This window comes from Frieseomelitta varia, unplaced genomic scaffold (genome assembly GCF_011392965.1).
Source record: "Frieseomelitta varia isolate USP_RPSP 00005682 unplaced genomic scaffold, Fvar_1.2 scaffold_332, whole genome shotgun sequence".
Classification (NCBI taxonomy): Eukaryota; Metazoa; Arthropoda; class Insecta; order Hymenoptera; family Apidae; genus Frieseomelitta; species Frieseomelitta varia.
The window spans coordinates 756,765-779,368 of NW_025110071.1; the positions used below are offsets into that span (position 1 = coordinate 756,765).

Consider the following 22,604-nt stretch of genomic DNA (forward strand, 5'->3'; position numbering starts at 1 on the left):
AACTCTTCCGAACATCTGTCCGACTCTATTGTAAATCGCGCACGTATTATTCGCGTAGACTTTCCAATACAAAAATTGAGAGTTAACCGTTTGGACAAAGGGAAACTAATAGGTAAAAAATTCTGATTTATCTGAAACCAAATGAGAGAAGAAATAGATAGAATCTACACACGAGTAGAAAAAGAAAAAGTTGTTTTTGTCCTTCTTCGCTTGTAATCCTCGAGGTTACAGTAACTTTCCGATTTCCCCGAGTTCCCGAAGTTTCGCCCAAGGAAGCAGAAAACAATTCATATCTCTGTAACGAACGCAAGGAGATTCCCCACGAGCGAATTACGAGAACATGGCGGCGGGGAGGAGGATGGAAAACGATGGTCATGGCGTTGGGAATCGAGATAGGGCACACATAGTACGGAGAAGCGTGGGAGATTGACAATGGGAGAGTGGGGAGGAGAGGGCAGAGATCGGGACAGGCCGAGAAAGTTTTCCAATTTGAGGCAATTAGTTTGCCGGTGCGAGGTTGGATGGCATGCATCCAGATAATCGAATATGGGTCACCGTCAGAAGTGGAATGGGTCGCGCTTTGGTCAGACCGAGAGTCTGACGACCGTGTTGGCGGCGTGAGCGGAAAGCTGTGGATAGAAAGAGAGACAGACATACAGACAGACAGACAAACAGACAAACAGTGAGAGAGAGAGAGAGAGAGAGAGCGAAACCGACGCGACAGAGGGAGAGGGAGAGGAGAGACGCGATTTGACGTGGTGCGCACGTGGACGAGGGTCACGACTAGAAAAGCCGGGGGAGAGTTCGAAGCAATAATTGTTCGAGGGAGAATCTCGAACTATTCGATACGCTTAGGGCATTAAAACGTTCGTTCCACGGATGGAACGCGGGGATGATTTGCATATAGAAAAAACGACGAGGAACTTTCTCTCTCTCTCTCTCTTTCTCTCTTTGGCTCTCGACAGCCGGCAACGGCCGACTGTTTCGAGGCGGAAAAAGTAATGAATATGGAAAGGGACGCGGTAATGCGGAAGATAAAGTGTTCCTCGTGGAATGAGAATTCAATTATGAGGACGTTGAGTGCTCCGAGAGACGAGACACTCTCGCTCGCTGAATTTTAAGCGATTTAACGATTACCGTTTCCGATCCGATCTCTCATCCGCGTTTGCAGATTTCTCTCCGCTCTCTCCTTTCCTTTCTCGTTCTTTCGTTTCCTCTCTGCACAAAGTGTGTACGCGCGCGCGTGTACGGATGGATGGACGGATAGAGCGAGGCGGTCCTTTTTTTTTTTTTTATTATTTCTCCCCTTTCCTTTTTCAATGGGAGTTCGACGAAGGTTTTTACGGCGGGATCAACGACCCCGTCGCTGTTATGTTTAGGAATCCTATCTCGTTTTTTCAGAAGGCATACGAAATTTCACGGGCTTCGTGAACTGTTCGGTTATTCCAGGTTTTTTTTATCGTGCTGTCCTTACGTGATCGTAGCGTGATTCGCGGATCGGTTTTGCTTTGGTGTTTTTCACGCGCAAGCGATTCTATCGATGAAAGCCGATTCTCCGCAATTTGAGAAATAAATTGTTCGCCGTAGCATTATCGTGGGTGGTACAAGGTTCTTTTAAATTACAGATTCCTAGTTAGAAGAAGGAACCACGTCGGAGAGGTTCCTTTAACAAATCCTTTGTTAAATGCACGAAATGTAATAACGCGATGTATTCGTTCGTATAATTTCTTCAATGGAAGAAAGTTTCGAGAGCTCTGGTTCCGCTCTGTTGAACGCGTGCTTCAATTTCCCGACTGTATCACCTGCGGCAATCGATTGATCGATCATTTCTCGCCGCTAAGAAGTTCAATTGATCGATGCTCCGCGCAGCTTGATGGAGCTTTAAAGTTTCCGCCTGTGTACCGAAAGTTTCTAAAGATATGCGAGTTAAGAAACCTGGCAAATGCCGCGCGCGTTAATTCACCGTGCAAGCGAGAAAAAAAAATATCTCGGTTCACGTTTCAGGCAATTACAAATCCATTAATTTATACTGTTAACTTGAAGTTTATTTGTCACTGCGTTGCGGTGGAATAATAAATTTAAAAAGAATAGATCATGTTTATATATCTACATATTTTTAAATTCAAGTCCGAAGAACATAAGAAAATAGGTTACGCAACGTTTAACCTAGGTTAAATTCATTTGTTTACATATTTATAGTCAGATTAGTCATTATTATACTGAGTACCTACTATTATATTCAGTGTCATTGAATAGACACATACACGTTTAGAATAATTAAAAATAATAAATACCAGGTTCATTACTACTGTATAAGTATAGTAATTATTATAGTATATTATAACGAAAAGTACTCAAGTCTATCATTGTTTTTATTTGTTGTTCACTGAAAAAACAGATTTATTATTTTTCATTTTGAACATAAATGGACAGGCATTTTAAATCGCAAAGTTCCCAAGACAAGTATGTAAAATATTCAAAGTATAGCGTTCCCTGTAATAATATTTGCTACTTTTTTTTGTTCACTGACGCTCGAGTTTACACGAAAATGTACTAATACTGTTATTCATTTGCCGCGCGCAAATGAATCGCGAAGTTTGAATGAAATACGTAGCTCGTTGCCGAGTTGCAAACACCTCGATAATAGTTTGTCTCCTTTGCTTTACAGAATCCGAGGCCAGTTGGGACGAATGGTGGACCTACGATGGAATTTCTGGTAAGTCCTTAATCCACGTAAATCCGTCGGTAATTTCACTAACAAAGAGGGAAGCAAACCCTCCGTGCGCAAACTCGTAAGATCGCGAGACGTTAAGAACGAGAGGCGAGATCTCGCCTCTCGCTTTTAATCTCCGCGTTCAACAAATATCGCGAAAATATCGTGGAGTTAATGCACGTGAAACGTGTAACGCGTAAAGTTGGAAAACGAAAACTGGTATGGCGGACGTGGCGTTCGTTTGATAAGAATTGGGAAAAAGAGGATTTTCCATGAGCGAGTGACATCACGTCACTGACTCCGCTTGATTTTGTGAAAATCTGATTCCACAAAGGAGCCTTCCATCAATTTTCCGTGTTGCCGGGTAGAGTAATCATCTGTGTAATTGCGAATCGATACCGATCCGCCGCGGCTGCTCAGAAAGAGAAATTAATCGGGACGAATTAATTTCCATTAATATTCGAGGATTTCACGATCGATTGCGTCAAGTTCGTTCGGGGAACGAACAGTTTCCCCGTTCGTTTTCGAGAACTCCGCGGAATAATGAGATATCGGAAAGATATACCGCGTTAAAAATCACTCGTTCCACTCCGGTTTTCTGTCAGGAGGTGAGGCTAATATTGAAAAAGTTCTCTGACGAACTGATACGCGACAGCATTGAGAAGCTCCGTTACGATAAATCCAGATTTAGCTTCCACGTGGAAACTTGCTTGTTTCCTCCTGTCTCAATTTATCTATACGAACGATACGAAGCTGTGTCTTTTCTTCTTTTCTTTTTTTTTCTTTTTTATTATTTTATTCTTTATCGTGGCGTATTCTAGCGAAATGATCTTCACCGATGTGTGAGTTTAAATGTTACGTGTCAACTATTGAATTGTTCTCTTTCTTTGTTCTCGCGAATAATTTGAAACTTCGACGAAGACCCGTTCCGCTCTCGCTCGAGAGTCTCGGGACATGTTTAGTTCTAAGCATTCAGCATTCTGAGTATTCGACGCGAAATTTTATTAAATATCTCAAAAATTTGAACGTTTCAAAGCATTGTAATATATCTATATCTTGCTTAATGATTTAATTTTTCCAATTTCTTAATGGGAACATGGTACAATTGAGTATTCAACGAAATGAATTCTAACTATTCTACGCGAAATTTTACCAAATACCTCAAAAATTCAACTTTGTTAAAAATTTGAACGTTTCAAAGTATTGTTCGTCGTGCAATTATTAATATACTATGTATGTTGCTTAATTATTTAATTTTTCCAATTTCGAACCAAACATAGTACCTGAGTACAGTATAGAACTTTCTGAAAGTATAAAATAAACATTATCACGTGCTTTCATATTTCTTCCATTATATAAAACATGATCAACACTGAAAATTTTACGATTTTATTTCCAAATTTCTCAATAAGGTGAGGTGTTATTTTAATTTGTAAGATCGAAACGTTATGTCTAATTTGTATTTATTAGCGTTCAGTTCGTAGAATTCGATTTCATTTGTTTTTCTCTTTCTAATGACAAGCGAAGGTCTCGTGAGGCAAATAGTTAGAAAATGTCGAAACTTGCAAAGATACAACGCAACCAGCGTGTACCGGAGATTAATCGTCCAATGAATCCACGCGAGTCATAACTCTCGAGATAACGAGGAAGAGCTTGGAGATTGAAGTAACCAGAGACAAGAAAATCTGATCAGTTTCCGGTGTCGGTGGCGGGGTGTCTCCTAATTTTCTTAATTTTAAGTTACGACGCCATCGAGTGACTCGTAGCGCGCCGGCACGAATTTTTTAATCTCGGCTACACCGGCGAGTTTTTATTAAAAATAAGACGGCCACCCGATAGGGTCGTGCGAGCCTCGAGAGCCTCGAGTTTAGTGTTGTTCAGCCATGTGAGCCAGCTGCCACAAGAGAAACAGTGCCGTATATACCGGGTTCGAGGCACCGTTCCTCCAAACCCTTTCGCCTCGCCCCTTTTCCCGCAAAATTTTCGTTTCGCTCCTCCGGCCGAACTTCTTTTCATCCCGTGTGAACTTTCCCACGCTCGACGTTCGTCTCGCCACATGCAGATGCAGAACGTTTGGAGATTTCACTCGCGTCCTGATACTTCAAAGTGCTGGCTAAAGTGGGTGGCAACTTGGATGCAATCTGGTCCACGCCCCTACTTTGCTTGCTTTTCTTTCTTCTTACTCTTGAAACATTATGGTTTCTTTTTTTTTTTTTTTTTTGCCTGGAAGCGTTCATCTAGGCTTTAGGCTTTGCGTTTTCGAATTAGAATATTCTCTTAAAAAGTTAGTTTTGTTGGTTTGATAAGAAGAATTCCTTGTTGAATTTTGTAAAAAAAAATTTACATTGAATTTTGTAAAAGAAAAATTTCACCTAGAATAACTTTCACTTAGAATATTGTATTATAGAGTTCTATAGTTCTGAATCGATTTCCAATTATACTTTATACCTCGAACATTTTCTGAACCAAACGCTTTTTTAAAATAATTCAGAATTAATGTTTCAAAGGGATACTGTGTATCAGTACTAAGGAAGGAATCGAAATTACTTTCACCGTCAAAAGCTAAAAGCCACGAGACAATATACCAGCGAAAGCTAGAATTCACAGCCCTGGATTTCGTCGTTGAATTTCAGTGGCAGTCGCGGTACAGGGTCAGAGCCAGGTGGAGAGCCAGTGTGACTTATTACCGTCATCGATAGGACTCAGGAGTGGATTTTTAGGGTGCACCGAGGTCTCATATCGCGGACAGATGGCTCGGCCGTTTTTACAACCAATAACGGAGTCCTTTCGCAGATACATATATACTTGTACCATCCTACGCTCCTCTATCTATACGTACGGTATATCCTTGATTTCGTCTCGACTTTGAAGAAAAATATCGTCGCAAACTCGACTTTCTTCGTTTCTCTGCGTGTGCTCCGTGGTAAATTATTTCAACATTTGTTATGAAAGACATTAGAATAAGTAGAACGATCTCTTGTTAGTCAGACAGATGACGATAACTGGATCTTATTGTCTGAAAAAATTTCAGGAAATACTTGATACGAAATAATTAATATATTCGTGAAAACTTTCTGTAGGGTATTTTAAATAAAATATTACAATTAGTGAAGAAATTATACTACTTTTATGTACTAGATTAGAATAAATGTTTGATAGATCCTACTATCTTCGTAATTTTTTGACTGAAGATAGATCGCAGCGTTTAATAATCAAAAATAATTATTAATCTCCATATTATATTTAACAAATTATTTTCATACATTCGCTCGTGGTATTTTCATTAATTTGACAAGAATCCCTACGATCTTTCGCTTTACTCGTGCTTCCGATGTTAATCTTGAGTCATATTTTCGACGCAAAAAATAATCTCTCGAGCAATTTCTTGAGAGAATAAATGAATAAATAATTCCAGAATCCAAAGATAAGTCGTGATAAAAAGTTTCTCCGAGTAACAAAACAATAATAAACGATAAAGAAATAAGAAATGACAAACGAAGTATCGGACAAATGTTCGAAATGGAACGCGCTTGGGGATGAAAAATCTTCAATGCAAGGGGAAACTTGTGTCGGGATTAAGTCAGCATTCGTGGTTGGCGTATTTCACGTTGATACGCAACTGGTAACCGTTACCAGGCATCGCGCTGCATTTGAAGAGCACTTTTCCGGCCCCGTGGAAGTACTATTCCGAAGTGAAAATGAAATTTCTGCCGCGAGAGACGAGGCCGCCTCCCTTTTACTTTGCGACGTATGCCGGCAAGGGACTTAATGATACACTTGTTAAAATGCTTCAGACGGCGCACCAGAGTGGGCATACCTTGGTTAACCCGCCAGCATAAGGGAGTTAATTAAGAATCTCTCATTAAACGCCAATGACTTTGAGAACGAGGGACACGTGAATTACGTGCCTATGTTGTATCGAAACATTGTCGTTGAAAAGTGTTTGAGTGTGCGTTTGAAGAGCTTAGAACGACAGTGGTGTAGTCGATATAATATTCAAAAAATAGAGTAATATTGTATTATTACTCATATTTATTGTTATATTATTATTAAGGATTCACAACCTGATGTACAATGTTCGCGAAACATCGTTAGTTTCATTTTACTGTTATAAAAAATTCATTATGTTTCCTCAAATCACGAAAACATATACCACACGTTGCAGCATTACCACAACGATATAATTTAATTCATTGTGAAACTGAGGAATGACACCTCTTAAAGTTGAAACGCTCGACTAAATTCAAACTCTTAAAGTCGTCACTTGGTACGTTGTCATCCCTCATTGTTCGTGAGAGTTTATAAAATAAAAATTCAAAACCACTCAAGAACTTCGCGTGAAAGCACAATCCTACAATCTCGAGAAACAATTACATCAAAATTGATCAGAGTTGAAGAAAAATTTTGAAAAAAATTCACTGTTTTCGCGGATGTACTCGAGTGGAAACGCGATTAGAAATATCATCGCTCGAAGTTCGTGTGCTCGATTACGTCGCAGCCCTTTTACATTCGTTGATGAAACAGGTCGATGGGACAGTAGGTCGAGGACTTAAAAAAAAAAAAAGAAAAAAAAAGAAAAGAAAAGAAAAGAAAAAAGAGAAAAAGAACTGAGGCAGAGGTGCATCTGTTCCGCTCGTTTGTTTCATCGACGTTTGGCGAGAAAAAAAGCATCGAGCACCGTTATGTCTGAATTCGAGCACGTTGCTCGTTCGTCGTCGTCGTCGTCGTCGTTTCGAAATCAATTTTCGGTTCACCGGAGGGTCGTACAAGGCTAACAGGGCTGTCCTTTCACCCGGACTCGAAGTCGTGCGTTCGACAATGCAGCCTTGGCACAAAGGGTCTCCCCTCGACGAATTTTCCCCTAGACACTTGCGACTCGGAGAGTCACGGTTGACCTTGACGAACTTGCACGGAACAATCCTTCCGTTTGTAAATGAGCCGAGCACCGAAATGGCCAGCTCCCGACTGAAACTGAAGTAACAACTGAAATATCAAAGCGCAGATCCAGCAAGGATTTACAGGACACCGAGGTTGAGAGATAATGGAATCATTGGATCATCAAACTTACTAAGTCTTCAATTACTAAACAATCGCTGGAACCAACATGCGAGTGTGTGTTTAACAGCAGAGTGAAATAATAGTGAAATCATTTTAGGAAAACGTTTCGATTCTGTTTCCCCCTTTTCTTTTCACTTTAATATTGATAAATAAATTTCTCTGGTCGGTGTTCTTCATCATCTGCGCGGAAATCGACGATAAATATTCGAAGCATTGAAAAAAGAGAGAGAGAGAGAGAAGATTCGATCTCTTCGTTTAATCAAACGAGTAACACCGAGAACGAGGAGCGTGGACTAATTAAAAATAATTGCGCATAAATAACGTCGTAATGTGCCGTGCAATTTCCCCTGTTCCAATATCGTCGCGTTAATTCACTACGACGCAATGTGTCACGTGTTCTCTTGCATATAAATGAATAAAACAACGACTTCACGTTCTTTTTTCAAACAGAAGTCGACATCAATTTTGACAGAAAAAATTCCGTCATACTTGAACGGACGAGATTTTCACAATCAATCGATCGAAATATTCACCCCCCCCCCCTTTGTGTCATTTGTTAGTTTATTCAAAAGTGTCCACTTGACCTATTCGGACAGGTTGTTTCGCACAGTTAACATCCGAGGCGGCAAGACGAAGGAAAAGAAGAAAAAAAGACATTGTTGGAGCGAAACGAGATTATTTCATCCCATAATGAGAGGAGGTATCGTTCGGTTCGTGTCACTACCCCTATTCATTGAAAATGAATTTCTTCTTCTTCCCTTTTGTCTCCCTTCTGAGTCTTCATCTGTCATTTTATTCCTCGCCTTTTCCTTTTTTCTTTTCCTCTTTTTTTCGTCGAATTATCCCAAGGCGGCGAGCCGTGAACATATCCAGGCTCGAACGCGGCCTTTTGGGCGTACTTATTAAGCGAGCCTGTTTATGAAACAGGCTTCGCCGCTGTGGGCCCGTAGCGTCGAAAGCGGAAGCGGGCCGTGGTTTATTTTATAAATTGGAATGAAAGGCAACAATCGCGCGCGCGAAAGGGGTTAGGGGGAGGGACTCTGTCGTCCAACGAGACAAATAAATGCGCGTTGGCCTGGTTTCGACGGGCAAGATTGCTCGAGTCACCGGCCGATAATGCCGCCGCCAGCGGCTGTCATCTCCGCTGTCCGCGGATTAATAAATTTTCAACGCCGCGTCGCGTTAATTTCTGTTCTGTTTTGTCCGGTCTTCTCTCACGCCGAAGGACTCGCGGAAAATTTTTGGTCGATCGCGTTTTTCAATGGATCGCGCGTTTCAGTCGCGGCGAGAATCGAGCAAGTGGGACGTGAATTAAATTGAAATCTGATTGTACGACAGTAATTCAGGGATTTAATCCGATCGCGAGATCGAAAATATCCCCCCCCCCCCTCCCCGAGGAATCGACGAGCTTCGACATCGACTTTCATGTCGTGGAAATATTATAATATTATGTCAATCGAGTGATTAAAAATATCGCAAGAAATCTTAACAATCAATTTGGGATCGAAGATCGTTTTCTGGAAAATTGATTTATTCTGGTTGGTAATTCTAAAAGTTATTCACACAATCCTAAAAAATGGCTAATTTGTCCTGTATTTATACAATAAATAATATAAATACAACAAACAATAATATAAATTTGTACATTTTTAAATAGAGTAGATAATTCAATTAAATAGATAGTTTTAATTTAATATTCATTATAGCTTAGTAGATAATTACATGTTCACGAGAGAATGATAAATTTGAGAAATGTACAAAGTACAGGGAATTTCGTATGGATGCGCACGATGTATCGATATCGTGGAGCAAATGGCGAGAGTTGTACGGTGAGGAATAAATGAACAGTATACGACACGTTTTGTTCGAGAATGTGGCAAAGAGCAGGAATTTTTCTTTGACGTTAACATTTCAATGACATTTGACAACGGTTGTGCAAGACCGTCTATTCTTTTCTCTCACGATCCCAGTGTTATGAATGTTTGACGCCGTGTGTTCCGTCGCTATGGTCACATTAGACCTTTCGTCTGAGCAGTTCTGGGATAATCTCCTTTGGGGAGCAACGACGCCAGAAATAAACACAGGATCTCCTTTCGGATCTATCATTTTACAACGTTAAAAAATAACGTGACGAAACAGACGATGAAGAATCGACGTTCTCAAAGTAACTTCCAAAATTTCTTATAGTCTAGATAAGTAGACTGCGGATGTTTCTACGTTCACGCAGAAGTTGAAGATATAAAAATGTGCAGAATGCGTAGAAAACAGAGTGTATTCTTTTAAATTTTCCATAGATTAAATATAGTAAACTGTATGTATAAGACCTATTTTTTTTAATTGTGTGCACAAAGATACAAATTTATATAAATTCGTAAAAATATTAATTTATTGTATATATGTACTGTACTTACAGATTGATATTTATATTGATATTTGTCGCGTATTAAATTAAAAATTGCTACTTCATAACTTATATATTATTGTTATAATTTATAGTTATTACATTAATGTGCAATACTTAATTTTTCTTTTGCTATAATTAATTTTTCAGGACTGTAACTGCTAGAACTACCAAAATGGTCGAAATGACCATTGTAATTTTTATTGAATATTTTACAGACGTAAAAGAGTATGTTTTTAGCGATTCAAATGATTTTTCGTAAAATGCATAAAAATTGAAGCTTATCTACTTCATTGTACTGCAAAGTTTTTTTTATTTCTTTTTATTTTAACATTTTTGATGGGAATTTTTTGTTTTAATCGCCGGTAGTTTCGTTCGTTAATATCGACAGAGTTGATCAGTATGATTTCTGCGTGTCGCAATCAATCTTTCGTAGCTACAGTTCAACTGATCCATCCTGTTTATAATTCGAAGTGGCGTCGCTTTGTTTAAAAAGAACTATCTTCTTGCAAGATTCGCCTGGTGGCGCTGCAAATGCCAGTGACCATGACGAAATTATGCCAACTATGCACACCGGAACGTCGTTTCGGGACGGAATCCGGAGAATGTCTCTAATTCAACAAACAGAGTGAGAGCGAAACCGCAGTTCTGCCCAGTCTCGCCGATGTTCCGTTGATAAATAATTGAATTTATTATAGTGTCTTTAACGCGGATCGCCAGCCCGTTCAATGAAGCATACTTTCATCCGTGGATCGTAGCTTTGCATTATAAATTATCGGGAGACAATTGGTCGTTTTATTGGAATTATCAGAAAAGGAATTTGCCTCTCTGTGAACTCTGTTGCGGGAGAAATTGTTATTAGTATAATTTTTGCTCGACTGCAAACTTTCCTATCACTTATTAATAATAAAAAAATAACAGAAAAGAAAGTTAGAAATAATCGGAGGGTAAAAAAAAGGGTGAATCTTGATAAATTTTCTTATATTTCTTTATATTTCTTTCGCTGATTTCAAATTAAAATTTCTGTAAGTTTTTCATTTACTTCGATATACTAGAGAATGCAACATATAGTTACATGCCGGAATTGAAAAATAAGTTTTCGTTACGTGAGAAATGCTAAAACTCGACATCCGTCCTTTTTCCGGTGGAACCTTCAATTATTAATAGAAAGAAAAATGCGGGAAACGTTTCCTGGTGTCGTTTCCTTCTTTCTTTTTCTTTTTTTTTTCTTTTTAAAGACTCAACGTACTGAAAGTGCAGTTATTATTCAGGCAGGTAATAGCTAGTTTCCTGTACGCGACATCGAGCGTGAAGGAAACGAATATCGGCGCAGCGAATCGGCCGCAAAGCGCATTTAATTTTGTAAATTGATAGTGAATTAGCCCGTGAAATAGAGATGCGGATTTTAATTATAGCGCGCGACAGAGATTTCGATTATTTCGTTAAGTAGAACACGGGGGGATCGTGACCATTCGGACAAAATGTTAGCTACTCGTGTTACAATTAATCGAATAAACTGCTGCGTCGAACTGAATATTAGAGGACTAATTTCGAAACGATTGTATAACAATAATATACTACTATTCGCAAAGGCCAGAATTTCGATTCTACAACGATGTTAATAATTCGAGTCCGCACGGATTGTTCCCACTTGTTTGCTCGCGAAGCGTGAAACAAGGTCAAAGCGCCGTGAAGAAAAACTGACGGTCTGAATTTTCCAATCATTTCTCGTACTTTACACGCTTCGGCTGCGTTCGTCAACTGAAGAGGACAGATCACGATTTTCCTTTCGAGGCCGCCTCGGCATTTCCCTCCCCAGTTGCAACCAGACGCAACAAGAGTTTCGAAAAACGGGGAAAGTAGGACGAATCCATGAATAATAGAAGCGAATGAATATTCGTGCTGCCGGGGAATATTCGTAACCAGGATGTATGAAATAAGGTGAACGCTTCCGAATAATCTCGAGAATCTGAACGGGATGCATATTTCTAATTCGATTCCCTTGGTCTTGATTCACTCGGTCAGGCACTCCGCGTGGTGGAATATTATTTCAGAGAGGCCGTGTGTTTTCCATGGCAGGTTCCATAAAATTTGCAGGGAGATACGCGAGTCTCACAGTTCGTTCTTACATGTATTCTCGTATATTCATTCGTGTGCCAACAACGTTTGTATACTTGTTTGAGGAGACTCAATTAATATTGATGGTCGTGTGGCTCTTCAAACAGTTAATAGTTAAATGAGAAGGTTATTTGGCTTGGTTCAAGATAAGGGAACGAGAAGAAACTGTTCATTAAAAGAAACTTTATCATATCGGATAGCAGAGTGAAAGGAAAAAGTTAGTGGTTGAAAAAATATCGGCTGTAAGTACTTCTGTTTAATAGCCCGTACCATATATTGATTTATTTATAGTTGATCGGCCATTTTCAAGTGTAATATCGTGTCCCGCCTCAATTTTCTTCAAGCATTCAATTCAAAATCAGTTATGCCTGAACATATGTACATATGTACTTCCATCAGTCTGATCAAGTACTAATTTATTTCACTTGACCGATTACAGCATAGCCTCCTTCGAGCACATCCTTATTCGAATTTCTCAATATCTCTACGTTAATGATCAAAAATATCTTGGTGATTGAAAAATCATCCGTTGAAGAGTAAACTTTACGATATAAATAACAAAAATCTTTAAATATAGTTCTTACTACTGTCATTGAATAATTCTCTCAAACTAGAAACGAAACTGTGTCAAACTTATTTCCTATAGTCTCTTTCTGACCAAACATCTATTGGCATTAACTCACCAGAAACGCGAAAGCAGGAAAAAAAAAAAGAGGCACGCGATACGAGGTGAAATTAGAAAAGTCGTTCTCGTTTAATTCTCTCAAACCACACGAAACCAGAATCAACTGTATCGAACTTGTTTTCTAATCTCTCGCTGACTAATGATCGGGAAACGCGAAAGCGGGGAAAGAAAATACGCGGCACGAGGTGAAATTAGAAAAATCGTTTCGCCACCGGCTCGAAATCTCCGCGGGTGCATATTTGCCCTCTCGAGCGGGTGGTAATGTATGCGCGCAATCCAGCCGGCTGCTGGATGAACCGGCACCAGGAGAGTTGGTTTTCCGGAAACGTATTCTATGCATACATGCATGTTCAACACCTGCGAAGCACGGTCCGGCCCGGCTGGATGTTAAATTACGGCATTTAAATAATTTCATTTAATCTTTGCGCGCGCGGTCCGTGCTATCGCTCCCCTGCGGCCCTTCCGCGCGCCACGTTCTTGCGATTCCCCGGTTCGACGGCCGAAATATTTTCCCGTGTAATTTCGCGGACCGCCGAAATAACCGCGGGAACAGCCACCGCCACCGGAAACGCCTTTCCACATTCTCGTTACACCCTGTTTCGTTTCACAGGGATCAGAGCCCGGCGCAACGATTTCTACCCTCTGCTCTCGCGACCGAAACCCGATGAAACGAAACCGTCGATATCGTTCACCGATCGTTTCACGTTTGTCGAACATCTGGAGAAAATTTGGTAAACCTCGCGAGCTTTATATTTAACCTGTGAAAGTAATGGGGTTGTTAATTCATTGATTGAATTATTCAATATTACGTGCACGTAATTTGTAAAAGTTTGTGCAAATGTTTCTGATCGAAAGTTTGAATGTAAATTAGATTGTAAAAATATTCGCACTGTGGAATAATCAAAAAGTGATTAATTTACAATTTTTTTTCTGATAAATTGTACAAGAAATGTATAATTTAATTGTCATTCTTGACACGATCGTTTTCTCTACAAAACATTTTGGTATACTTGAAATAATCGGTCATTTGCATGATACAAACTAGAGAATTAATTGCAATATATTCTCCCGGAACAATTATTCAATGAATACTCGATACACAAATGAAACTGAAAAATGAATAGTATTTACACAATAAACGTTCTATTCTTTCGATTCGCGGCTCCGCGCAGCTGATCCCCAAATATTAATTTCGCTTCTTTTTAATCTTCCCCTTTTGGGCATCCTTATCTCCTCCACTCGAAAACACCGCGAGGATCCAGTATACTTAAAAATTTCCATCGATACGGCCACGGTCGGCTTTGTTCCACTTTCCACCACTGGGCGAGAACTTGCCCGGAGTGCCTTAAGTCAGCACCCGGCCGCATTCACTCGGCCAGTGATAAAGATGGAAAGTGGCTGGGCATTTGCATGTTTATTCCGCTTCTTTAATTTCAGCTAGCCTCTCGGCTCGCGAGTCTCCATCCGGAAAATACGCGCGAAAGAACGGGAGAAGAGGGAAGGTCCGTTTCCCTCGCAGCCTCCCTTTTCCTTGCCGATTCCAGTCGCTCTCTCTCCCTTTTTTTTTTTTTCGAAGCTTGGACACCGTGCGCCTCGCCTCCAAATTTATACGCGTATATTACGGCCGTCTTCGTTCTCCTCTCGCATGAAAATTAACGAGCCTGTGGCGAAACCGCGAGAAAGGGAAAAAAGGATAGAAAAAGAGGAAACACGTCTGACGCGATAGATGATGAAATAGTGAGAACTTTTAGTGAACATTTATGAGAACGGCTGAGGCGTTTAATTTTTTTTGCCTGGAGAAAGTTTCGGCGTTTATTCTTGTTTCATTGTTAAGTATTATTCGGGTATTATTCTCAGGTATTATTCGGAATCTAAGTACGTAGTCCTTGTTAAGTATTAGATCAAACTGTACACTATTAAGTTGAATGTTGATATTTATCATTTTTATGAAGGGCTGAATATTAATTGGGAACTTCTTTGTCGACACACATAAATGAAAATATATTTGACATTTGCTACTTTTTGCATGTTAAAAATTGAAAACATTTTCTCTTCATTTTCTGTTTCCTTTTTTCTTCTTCTTCTTCTTCTTCTTCTTCGTTATAGTCCTTGCACATATCCTGCTGAAGGAATTTCCACCGAAGGCAGTTCTCGAAAACGCTTGCCATTTTTATTTGGTACACACAATTACTAGTCGATCCAACCGATACTGCGATACATAAGACACAGGTGTGCTAGATTGCTTTTTCTAATAAGTCCACTCGCGAATAAAACACCCTTTCTCTCTCTCTCTCTCTCTCTCTCTCTCTTTTTCTCGTTTCTTCGCCTACTAACGCTGTACTAATACCACACCACTCGATATCAATTTCAGCTCTCCCATTTTTGTTACCCTCGACCCTGTAATTTTAATTTCCTCGCACGCAACCGCGAACTTACCTCGAACGCTGTCATTTCACGTTTCCCCTGACTAAGTAACAGAAAACTCTAGTTTCAACCTCTGGCTTTTTCACCCCATTTCACCCGCCTCCGGGGCCATAGTGTTGCACCATCGAGGCACTAAACGCCCGAAACAAACGCTTAACGAACGGCGAAAACGATACGAATCCATGGCTGATTTTCATTCGGTTCGTGATACGGCGCCATTCCGGCCGGTTGATAAAAGTTGGGCGGGAAAATTCGTGGCCGAAGAATTCAATATACCTCCGGCGGGCGGAGGGGTTGGGGTTATAGTCGGCGCGATCAATCCGAGGATTAATCGGCCGGCGAGTCTATTTTTCATCGGAAACTTGGAGGAACTGAATTCCCCGCTGTGTTCGCTTCCCTTTCTTCCACGCGGTGGAAGTTTCTTAGCTAGCATCGCTCTATTAATTAATAATTCACGACCCATTTTGACCTCTCCTCCTCGTCCTCCTTCTCCACCATCCCTCTTTTCCTCCGTGTCCAAGTTCGCGATCGATATTTTCTTCCTCAACTTCGTACACGGCTGTTGCTGTAAATTTTCTTTTATGGCTGCCACGGTATTTCCGTCGACTCCGTTCCGTTCGATCGGAGAAAATGAGCGAAGAGAGACAGAGACAGAGAGGAAGAGAGAGAGCGAGTTGCTTCGTGGAGAGAAAGAAGTAGAATTTAGTTGGAGGCGTTGGTGTCCCACCTCCAAGTTTTCGCGTTTAATTGGACGCGAAATGGCCGAGGAGATCTACCTGGTCAAGTGGAGTAATTCAATTCACAGGACGTTTGGGCTTCCCGGGCTTGATTCGTTCGGCAACCGCGGCCGTTGTCCAGCTTCGGTGTTCGCTGTTCTCGCGTTTCAGCGTGTAAATCGATTGATAACCGTGGGGAAAGGTAAATTCTGTTTGATTCTCCTCGCGGTATTGGAATTCATCGTTCTTTACCTCAGGCAGAAATCTCCCCCCCACGCCCGTAAACTGGGTGAAACGGTGTTTCAGTTTTCTGAAATATCATTTCCATCGCCATTTTATAAACTTTCGCGAGAAGCAACGAGATGTTCAGTTTACATGAATCATTCCAACGTGTCAATCAATTGACTCACGAGAAACGTCCCCTTCTGAAATTCGTTTGTTCATCTGCTCGAATATTGCACCACAAACATGTTCATCACAACGATCAGCAACTATAAAAACAGCAAGTTTCAAGATCCTTCGACTGGAAGTCAAGTACGACGTCACCTTAAATAGAAGTGACGATCGAGTTTATATTAATAAAATAAAATAGCACGCACAATTAAATTATGATCTCGCCGTGTAGTAGTACTAGTACTTGGACGCTTGCGTCACGCGTTAACTCATTAAGAACGAAAGTAGTAGTAGTGTTAAAATGAAATTTCGCAGAGAGAGAGAGAGAGAGAGAGATTCGGGAGGAGGAATATCTGGTGGGTGACCAGAGCGTGGACAACGCTGAGAGCAGACTGCTTATATTCAAATTGAACTCGTTGGCCTGGCCTGTTTCTGGGTACGTATGATGCGTGTTGGAGCCTATTCAGGTGGCGCCATGGGCGAATGCATTATCCGGGGCTACCAGGTGCAATTACCTTAGTTAATTAACGAATTTACAACTGCGACAGCGACGGTGTGTAAATCGGTCTGTGTTCTACTCTCCGGACGGTGCGGCGCGGCGCGGCGTCGCGAATTACGAATCGGCCGATATCGTTATCGGCCGCGGGGTGCGTGTAAGCTTCGAAAGCTCGTCCCCGTTGTTTGTATACAGCTTTTCGAATTGCTCGTAATTCCGGCCGTTATTCGTAATTGCCTCTCTGCGGCGTTTTATCCCTTTTCGCGCTTTTTTTCCCCTCGTTCCCTTCTATCTATCCCTTCCTGCCATTTCATTTTTTTTTATCTCTTTATCTCTTTTTTTCTGCTTTTCTTTTTTTTTGTTTTGTTTTTTTTTTTGCGTACACGCGCGTGTGAGTGTTTTTCTTTTTTTTTTTTTTTATTATTCGTTCGTTCGTTCGTCCGTTTGTTTGTTTCTGTTTTTCGTCACGGTGATGCAACTCGTATCTAATTTTCGGAGCGAGCTTTTTTCTGCAGAGCTGCAGAGGCAACTTGCATCGCGGCTTTTATATGGAAATTTCAATTTGGAAAGTTACGTGTGTAGATCGTGTCGCGCCGATGCGAGTTCTCCCGCCGAGTGAAAAGCTGCGATCGTGTTCCGGATTTGGGGGGATCGCCGGATGACAGTTCGAGGGCTCGAGGTACGAGGCTCACCTGCGCTCACCTGCGCGCGACAGCGAATTTTCAATTCTGAACAGCGTCGCTTCAACAGATCTGGCTTTGTTTCGACCCGATCGTCCGTCTTTCGACGATTGACGAACACTTTCACGAGCACCTTCTCTCTTCTCGAGGTTGTGCATTCTTAATTTTCGATCGATCTGATCCAATCAGGACTTTCGAAACAAGTTCGCGCCTTCTTCGTATATTTTGTAAATTTATTTTATTTAATTTATTTATGTGCAGCTGTCTCGAAATTTTCTCTTGAATTCCGTCAAATAATCGAACGCGTCTTATGGAAAACTATATCTGAATATACTCGCTCACAAATTTTTCCGTTCAGATGAAATAAATCTTTCCCTACATTCATCTAATTGCAAGAAACGTAAATTTAATTTCCAAGTGTAATCGATTGAAGCAAAATCTATCATGGTGGTGTGACAAATGATAAATTGTGGGAAACAGTGCGTGTAGAAATTTTTACTACCGCTTAGATATTCTCTTTAGATGAAATGAATCTTTTCGTGCATTCTGAGAGATTTAATTTCTAAATACGTTCAACTGAACAAATTTAATATTTAAATACAATCAATTGGACAAATTTAACTTCCAAATATGATCGATTGAAGTAAAATTCATCGTACATATGTCCCATCGTTACACAATATTTATTTCTTAGTTCCAATACGCTCCGAACGTTTAAGATTAAAACTACACGACTTTGTGTCGTTTGCTCGTGCCAATTAGCCGGGTCGATCTCCCCGTAACAAAGCGAATACTCGCCAGGACTCAGGTCGTGATCGCGTGGAAAATCAGCCGTTCAATGATATCGTCATTTAGGGGTGAGCTGCGGGGGAGAGAGAGGGAAGCAGAGGTTGCAACCAGATTCGAACGCAGCCGATGAAACGACGTTGATTAATTGGACCACGGTAATTAATTCGAAGCTCGACAGTAAGGTACCGCGCCAACGAAGACTCGAGACGTAATCCGGTTGCGCCTGGCATGGCGTTCGCGCGACTCTCCCACCCGAGTATATATTTCATTTCGGGGCCGCGTCGTTATCTGTCGTTGATAATCTGGAATTTAACTATCGAGAGGCAAGGAGACGCGGGCACTCTATTCCACGAGTTCCGGCAGCCGTGAAAGTTTTATTAGAAGGCACGGAATTTTTCCTGGAGCGGCTCTGGCTGCGTGCAGGCCCCCGAGACGAATGGGATTTTTCCTTCCTGTTTCCGAACTTTTTCTTTATCCTTTCTATCCCTGCCTCTTTCAGCTTGCTGTAACCGAGCGCGACGAGGGACTGGAAGGAGGGAGGCGATCGTCGATCGTTTGACTTGTCACTCGTTACTTGTTACTTACGAATGTCGGAACTTTTACGGTGCGTTGCTTCACCGACGATTTCGAACTCGGTTTTATCCGAGCCGACCAAATCGGCTACGAGTCACGCGGTTATTTGGAAAGTGGAACAGTTATTTTGGATCTTGTTTAGAAATTGCGGAGATAGGAAACTGTATAATGTAGAGATTAAATATAAGTAATATTTATTTCATAATAATGGTGATTAACCAATAAGCAATTAAACAAGGTAAAGAACACAGATTAACAACTAATACACGCAGTCGAATAAACTGCTTTTAACTCAATCGACACTATCCACAATCGACTCTGTTTTCAACTCGCTCGATTCTCTCCTTTCTTAAAAAAGAAAACCATCTCACGCCTTTCGTTTGCATTCCTATCATAATCAGCAAACATTACAAGTCCTACATATATGATACAATTAAACGCAAAACTAAAGATATAATAGCTACAACCACAGGTTACGATTTAACAACGATAATGACCAACGATACTACAATAATATATATTTTTTGAATTCAAGAATAATAATTTTTTTAAAAACTGGCGATTGAAACCATTTCAAATCTTCCTCGCTGGACGTTCAAAGCAGAGGACAAATACGAATAATTAAACAGGTATTCAGAGAAAATGTTTTCACTGGAAAGTAATATACGTATATATTAATTAACATTTTATAACATATTTCATTCCTGCGAAACATTCCATGCTTTGTAGTTTTAAACGGCACGTGGAAACATTAATTGTTACTAACAAATGTATGACAAGGATAAGAATGTGTGTAGATAGAACGATAATAAATTTTTAATAACTAGACTGTGTCTATGCAAGTTTATATTTTCGTGGATGCAATTAAAAAAGTGAAACGTAAATGAATGGTTGTTTCATTTACTAAATATTACAATGAGCATTCAGATTAACGTATTTAAAGCGTGAGACTTTTATTTTTGCAGTGTCTGATTCGTTTGTTCTCTCACAAAAACTTTTACCGTCGCTAGATCCACCATTATTTTGAGAACTGAAATATCCTTTTTAACGATCTCTTGAAACCTGCTTTTTGCTCACCGTTTTATTGAACTTTGGACATTAGGATCGACTGACGAGATGTTAGGATTTCTTGAATTTTTGTCGATTAATCCTCACACTCAGAGTTTCAATAAAATGTTGGAAAAAAAATCGTGTATGGCATGTTCTGATGACTCGTTGTATAGAGGAGACTTCGTTCATCAAAATGATGGTGACTGAAACAAATTTTCAATGCAAGAACTTTTACAATTCTTGGAAAAAGATATCCTCATTTTCCCCACTCGTTGAGTCATCTTTGAAAGAAAACGAGAAAATAAACGAACTAATCAATGTCTGGAGAGAAATTAGTGGATCGTTACACAATTTTCTTTCTTTCACAAACTAATAACAGTTTAAAATTTTTCACCAACTGTTGGCTCAATCGTGCTCTTCGTTGCACGCGAATGAAATTGAAAAATTAAAGAAGAATTTTTGTCAGTCTGGTTGACAGAATGATTTGTGATTGAGTCGTGAGTTTCCAGCAACAGACAATGTTACTCTTAAATCCGACGATCGAGAAACGTAGACGAACGATTTTAAACAGCGAGATAAACGAATGATGTGGGGAAAGGGAGGCGAAGCTTTCTCGGTCGAAAAATTTCTCCTTTCAAACGGAGTTTTGTCCCGCGGACGCGTTTCCAAGAGGTCCGTGACATGTTTCGTGGAAAGTTCCACGTCCAGATCGGAGTAGCGTGAAGTTTAAAATTATTTCGAATGTTATCCGAACCGTGATGGGCGCGGGAGCTCGAAAGTCTCCGGAGTGCAGCAAATCTCGGAAGCTTTGAATGCGTTACCGTGAAACTTTTTCGGTAGCTTTTGACGGTCTCGAAAATTTCACGGATCCCGCGGATGATTTTAAAAACTTTCGGCCCGTCCTCGAATCCATCCACCCACCCCGAGAAGAGAAAAACCGACCTAAGAGAACGCGTAATCGTTCCCATTCTCGTCGCTTTGTCCATTTCGTAGCGCGTCTTCTCGGATAGAGAAGAGGCTATCGCTTATTGGGCTGCGATGATTGGGACCTCATGCTTTTACGAAGAGAAATGGAGAAAGCAGAAGAGTTGGTTTAATATAACAAAAGTTACATTCCTATTATTATAATATTACAAGGAACGTTACATCTGAAATATTTTGTACGTGCTACTGTTCGCACGTTTAATGGAAGATTTTCGATAGATCTATCGACGACTAAAATATGAAATTAAAGAGAGGAAAGATTTATGACACAGTAAAGGACAGAAGCTTCTATTTAAATTCTTTACTAAAAGTCACTCGAGTCTTTAAAACAAATACACTACGGATAATTATCGATTGATCATTTCGACCACTTTGGTAGTTCCAGTGTTAAACTGGAAACACGTTAGAGGGACAATTATTTTCTATGTGAACACGTTTTTCCGCAGTTTTGTTACGCTCTCAAGAGATTAATAGGAAAAATATTGAACGACGGTGGGTTAAAAAAAAAACACTCGATCCCGATCTACGTTCGAATTAGACACGCTTTGCGCACACGCGCGCCCTTCTGAAAACTACAAAATTCGAATCCCCATTGTCCATCCATTTAAATCATTCCCGCTAGTCAGTCTGTGTCTATCCAGAACCTCTCCGAGTGGAACAAAAGAAAGAAAAATATTTGAACGGAACAGAAACGCGAAACAAACCTCGTCGAACAATGGAGAACAGGTGAAAAAAAGAGAAGGAGCGAAGAATAAGAAGAGAACGATATTCTAGACAGCGGTCGTACCGTTCGCGGCTTTCATTGGTCGTCCCTCGATTTCCACGGGAAACTCTCGTTTTCACGGGACGAGGGAAAGAGATTTATCGACTCCGTGAGAACACGAAAAGTGTCACAGCCAACCAACGAGCTTCTGGTTGAACCCCGGGATGAAGGGTGAGGAAGGCTGAACGACGGTGGGAGCAAGTGCAAAGGGTCGAAGGACTTTTCTGAAACGTGGAACTCATCGATCGGCCAACGAGGTGATCTCTTCTCTTTTTCTTCTTCTTCTTCTTCTTCTTCTTCCTTTTTCGCGACGGGACCCCTCTTAAGATTGCTGTTTGCAACGAGCTTGCCTGTCAAAACAAATTAATCGGGGATATTAATGAGGAAAGAAGGGAAACCGTAACGAGTGGGAGGGAGAAAGAGATGGAGAAGAGAAGAAATTTATTAACAGACAGGATAATTTAATTAAGGGTTGCGCGACGCGATGATCGATTCAGCATGGACGTTTATTTATTGTCGAAACAATTAAGACTCCTCCGGTATTGAATCCCCATAATCGGGAATATTGAATGTTGTCCCTTCGTCGTTCTGCGGCTTTCGTCTTTCCCTCGGCTTGCCCTTTGTTTCGTCACGGTGTGATACTTTTCGAGATAATTAATGAGCGTTCGATACTTGAAGCATTACTGTATTCTTTCATTAATCACGTAGCGGCGTTTTGATTGTTTTTATTATCTCTCGTGCGACTCGTGAATAATTAGATT

At 40.5% G+C, this 22,604-nt stretch overlaps 1 protein-coding gene across 1 annotated transcript in view; it reads left to right on the forward strand.

Annotated features, from left to right (window-relative positions):
* Window positions 1-22,604, forward strand: part of LOC122530228 (putative carbonic anhydrase-like protein 1) — a 193,344-nt gene that overhangs the window by 150,952 nt on the left and 19,788 nt on the right. The window contains exon 2 of the mRNA XM_043657011.1: window positions 2,669-2,716. Coding sequence (XP_043512946.1) covers window positions 2,669-2,716 — 48 coding nt within the window. The remainder of the gene's footprint in view (window positions 1-2,668; window positions 2,717-22,604) is intronic.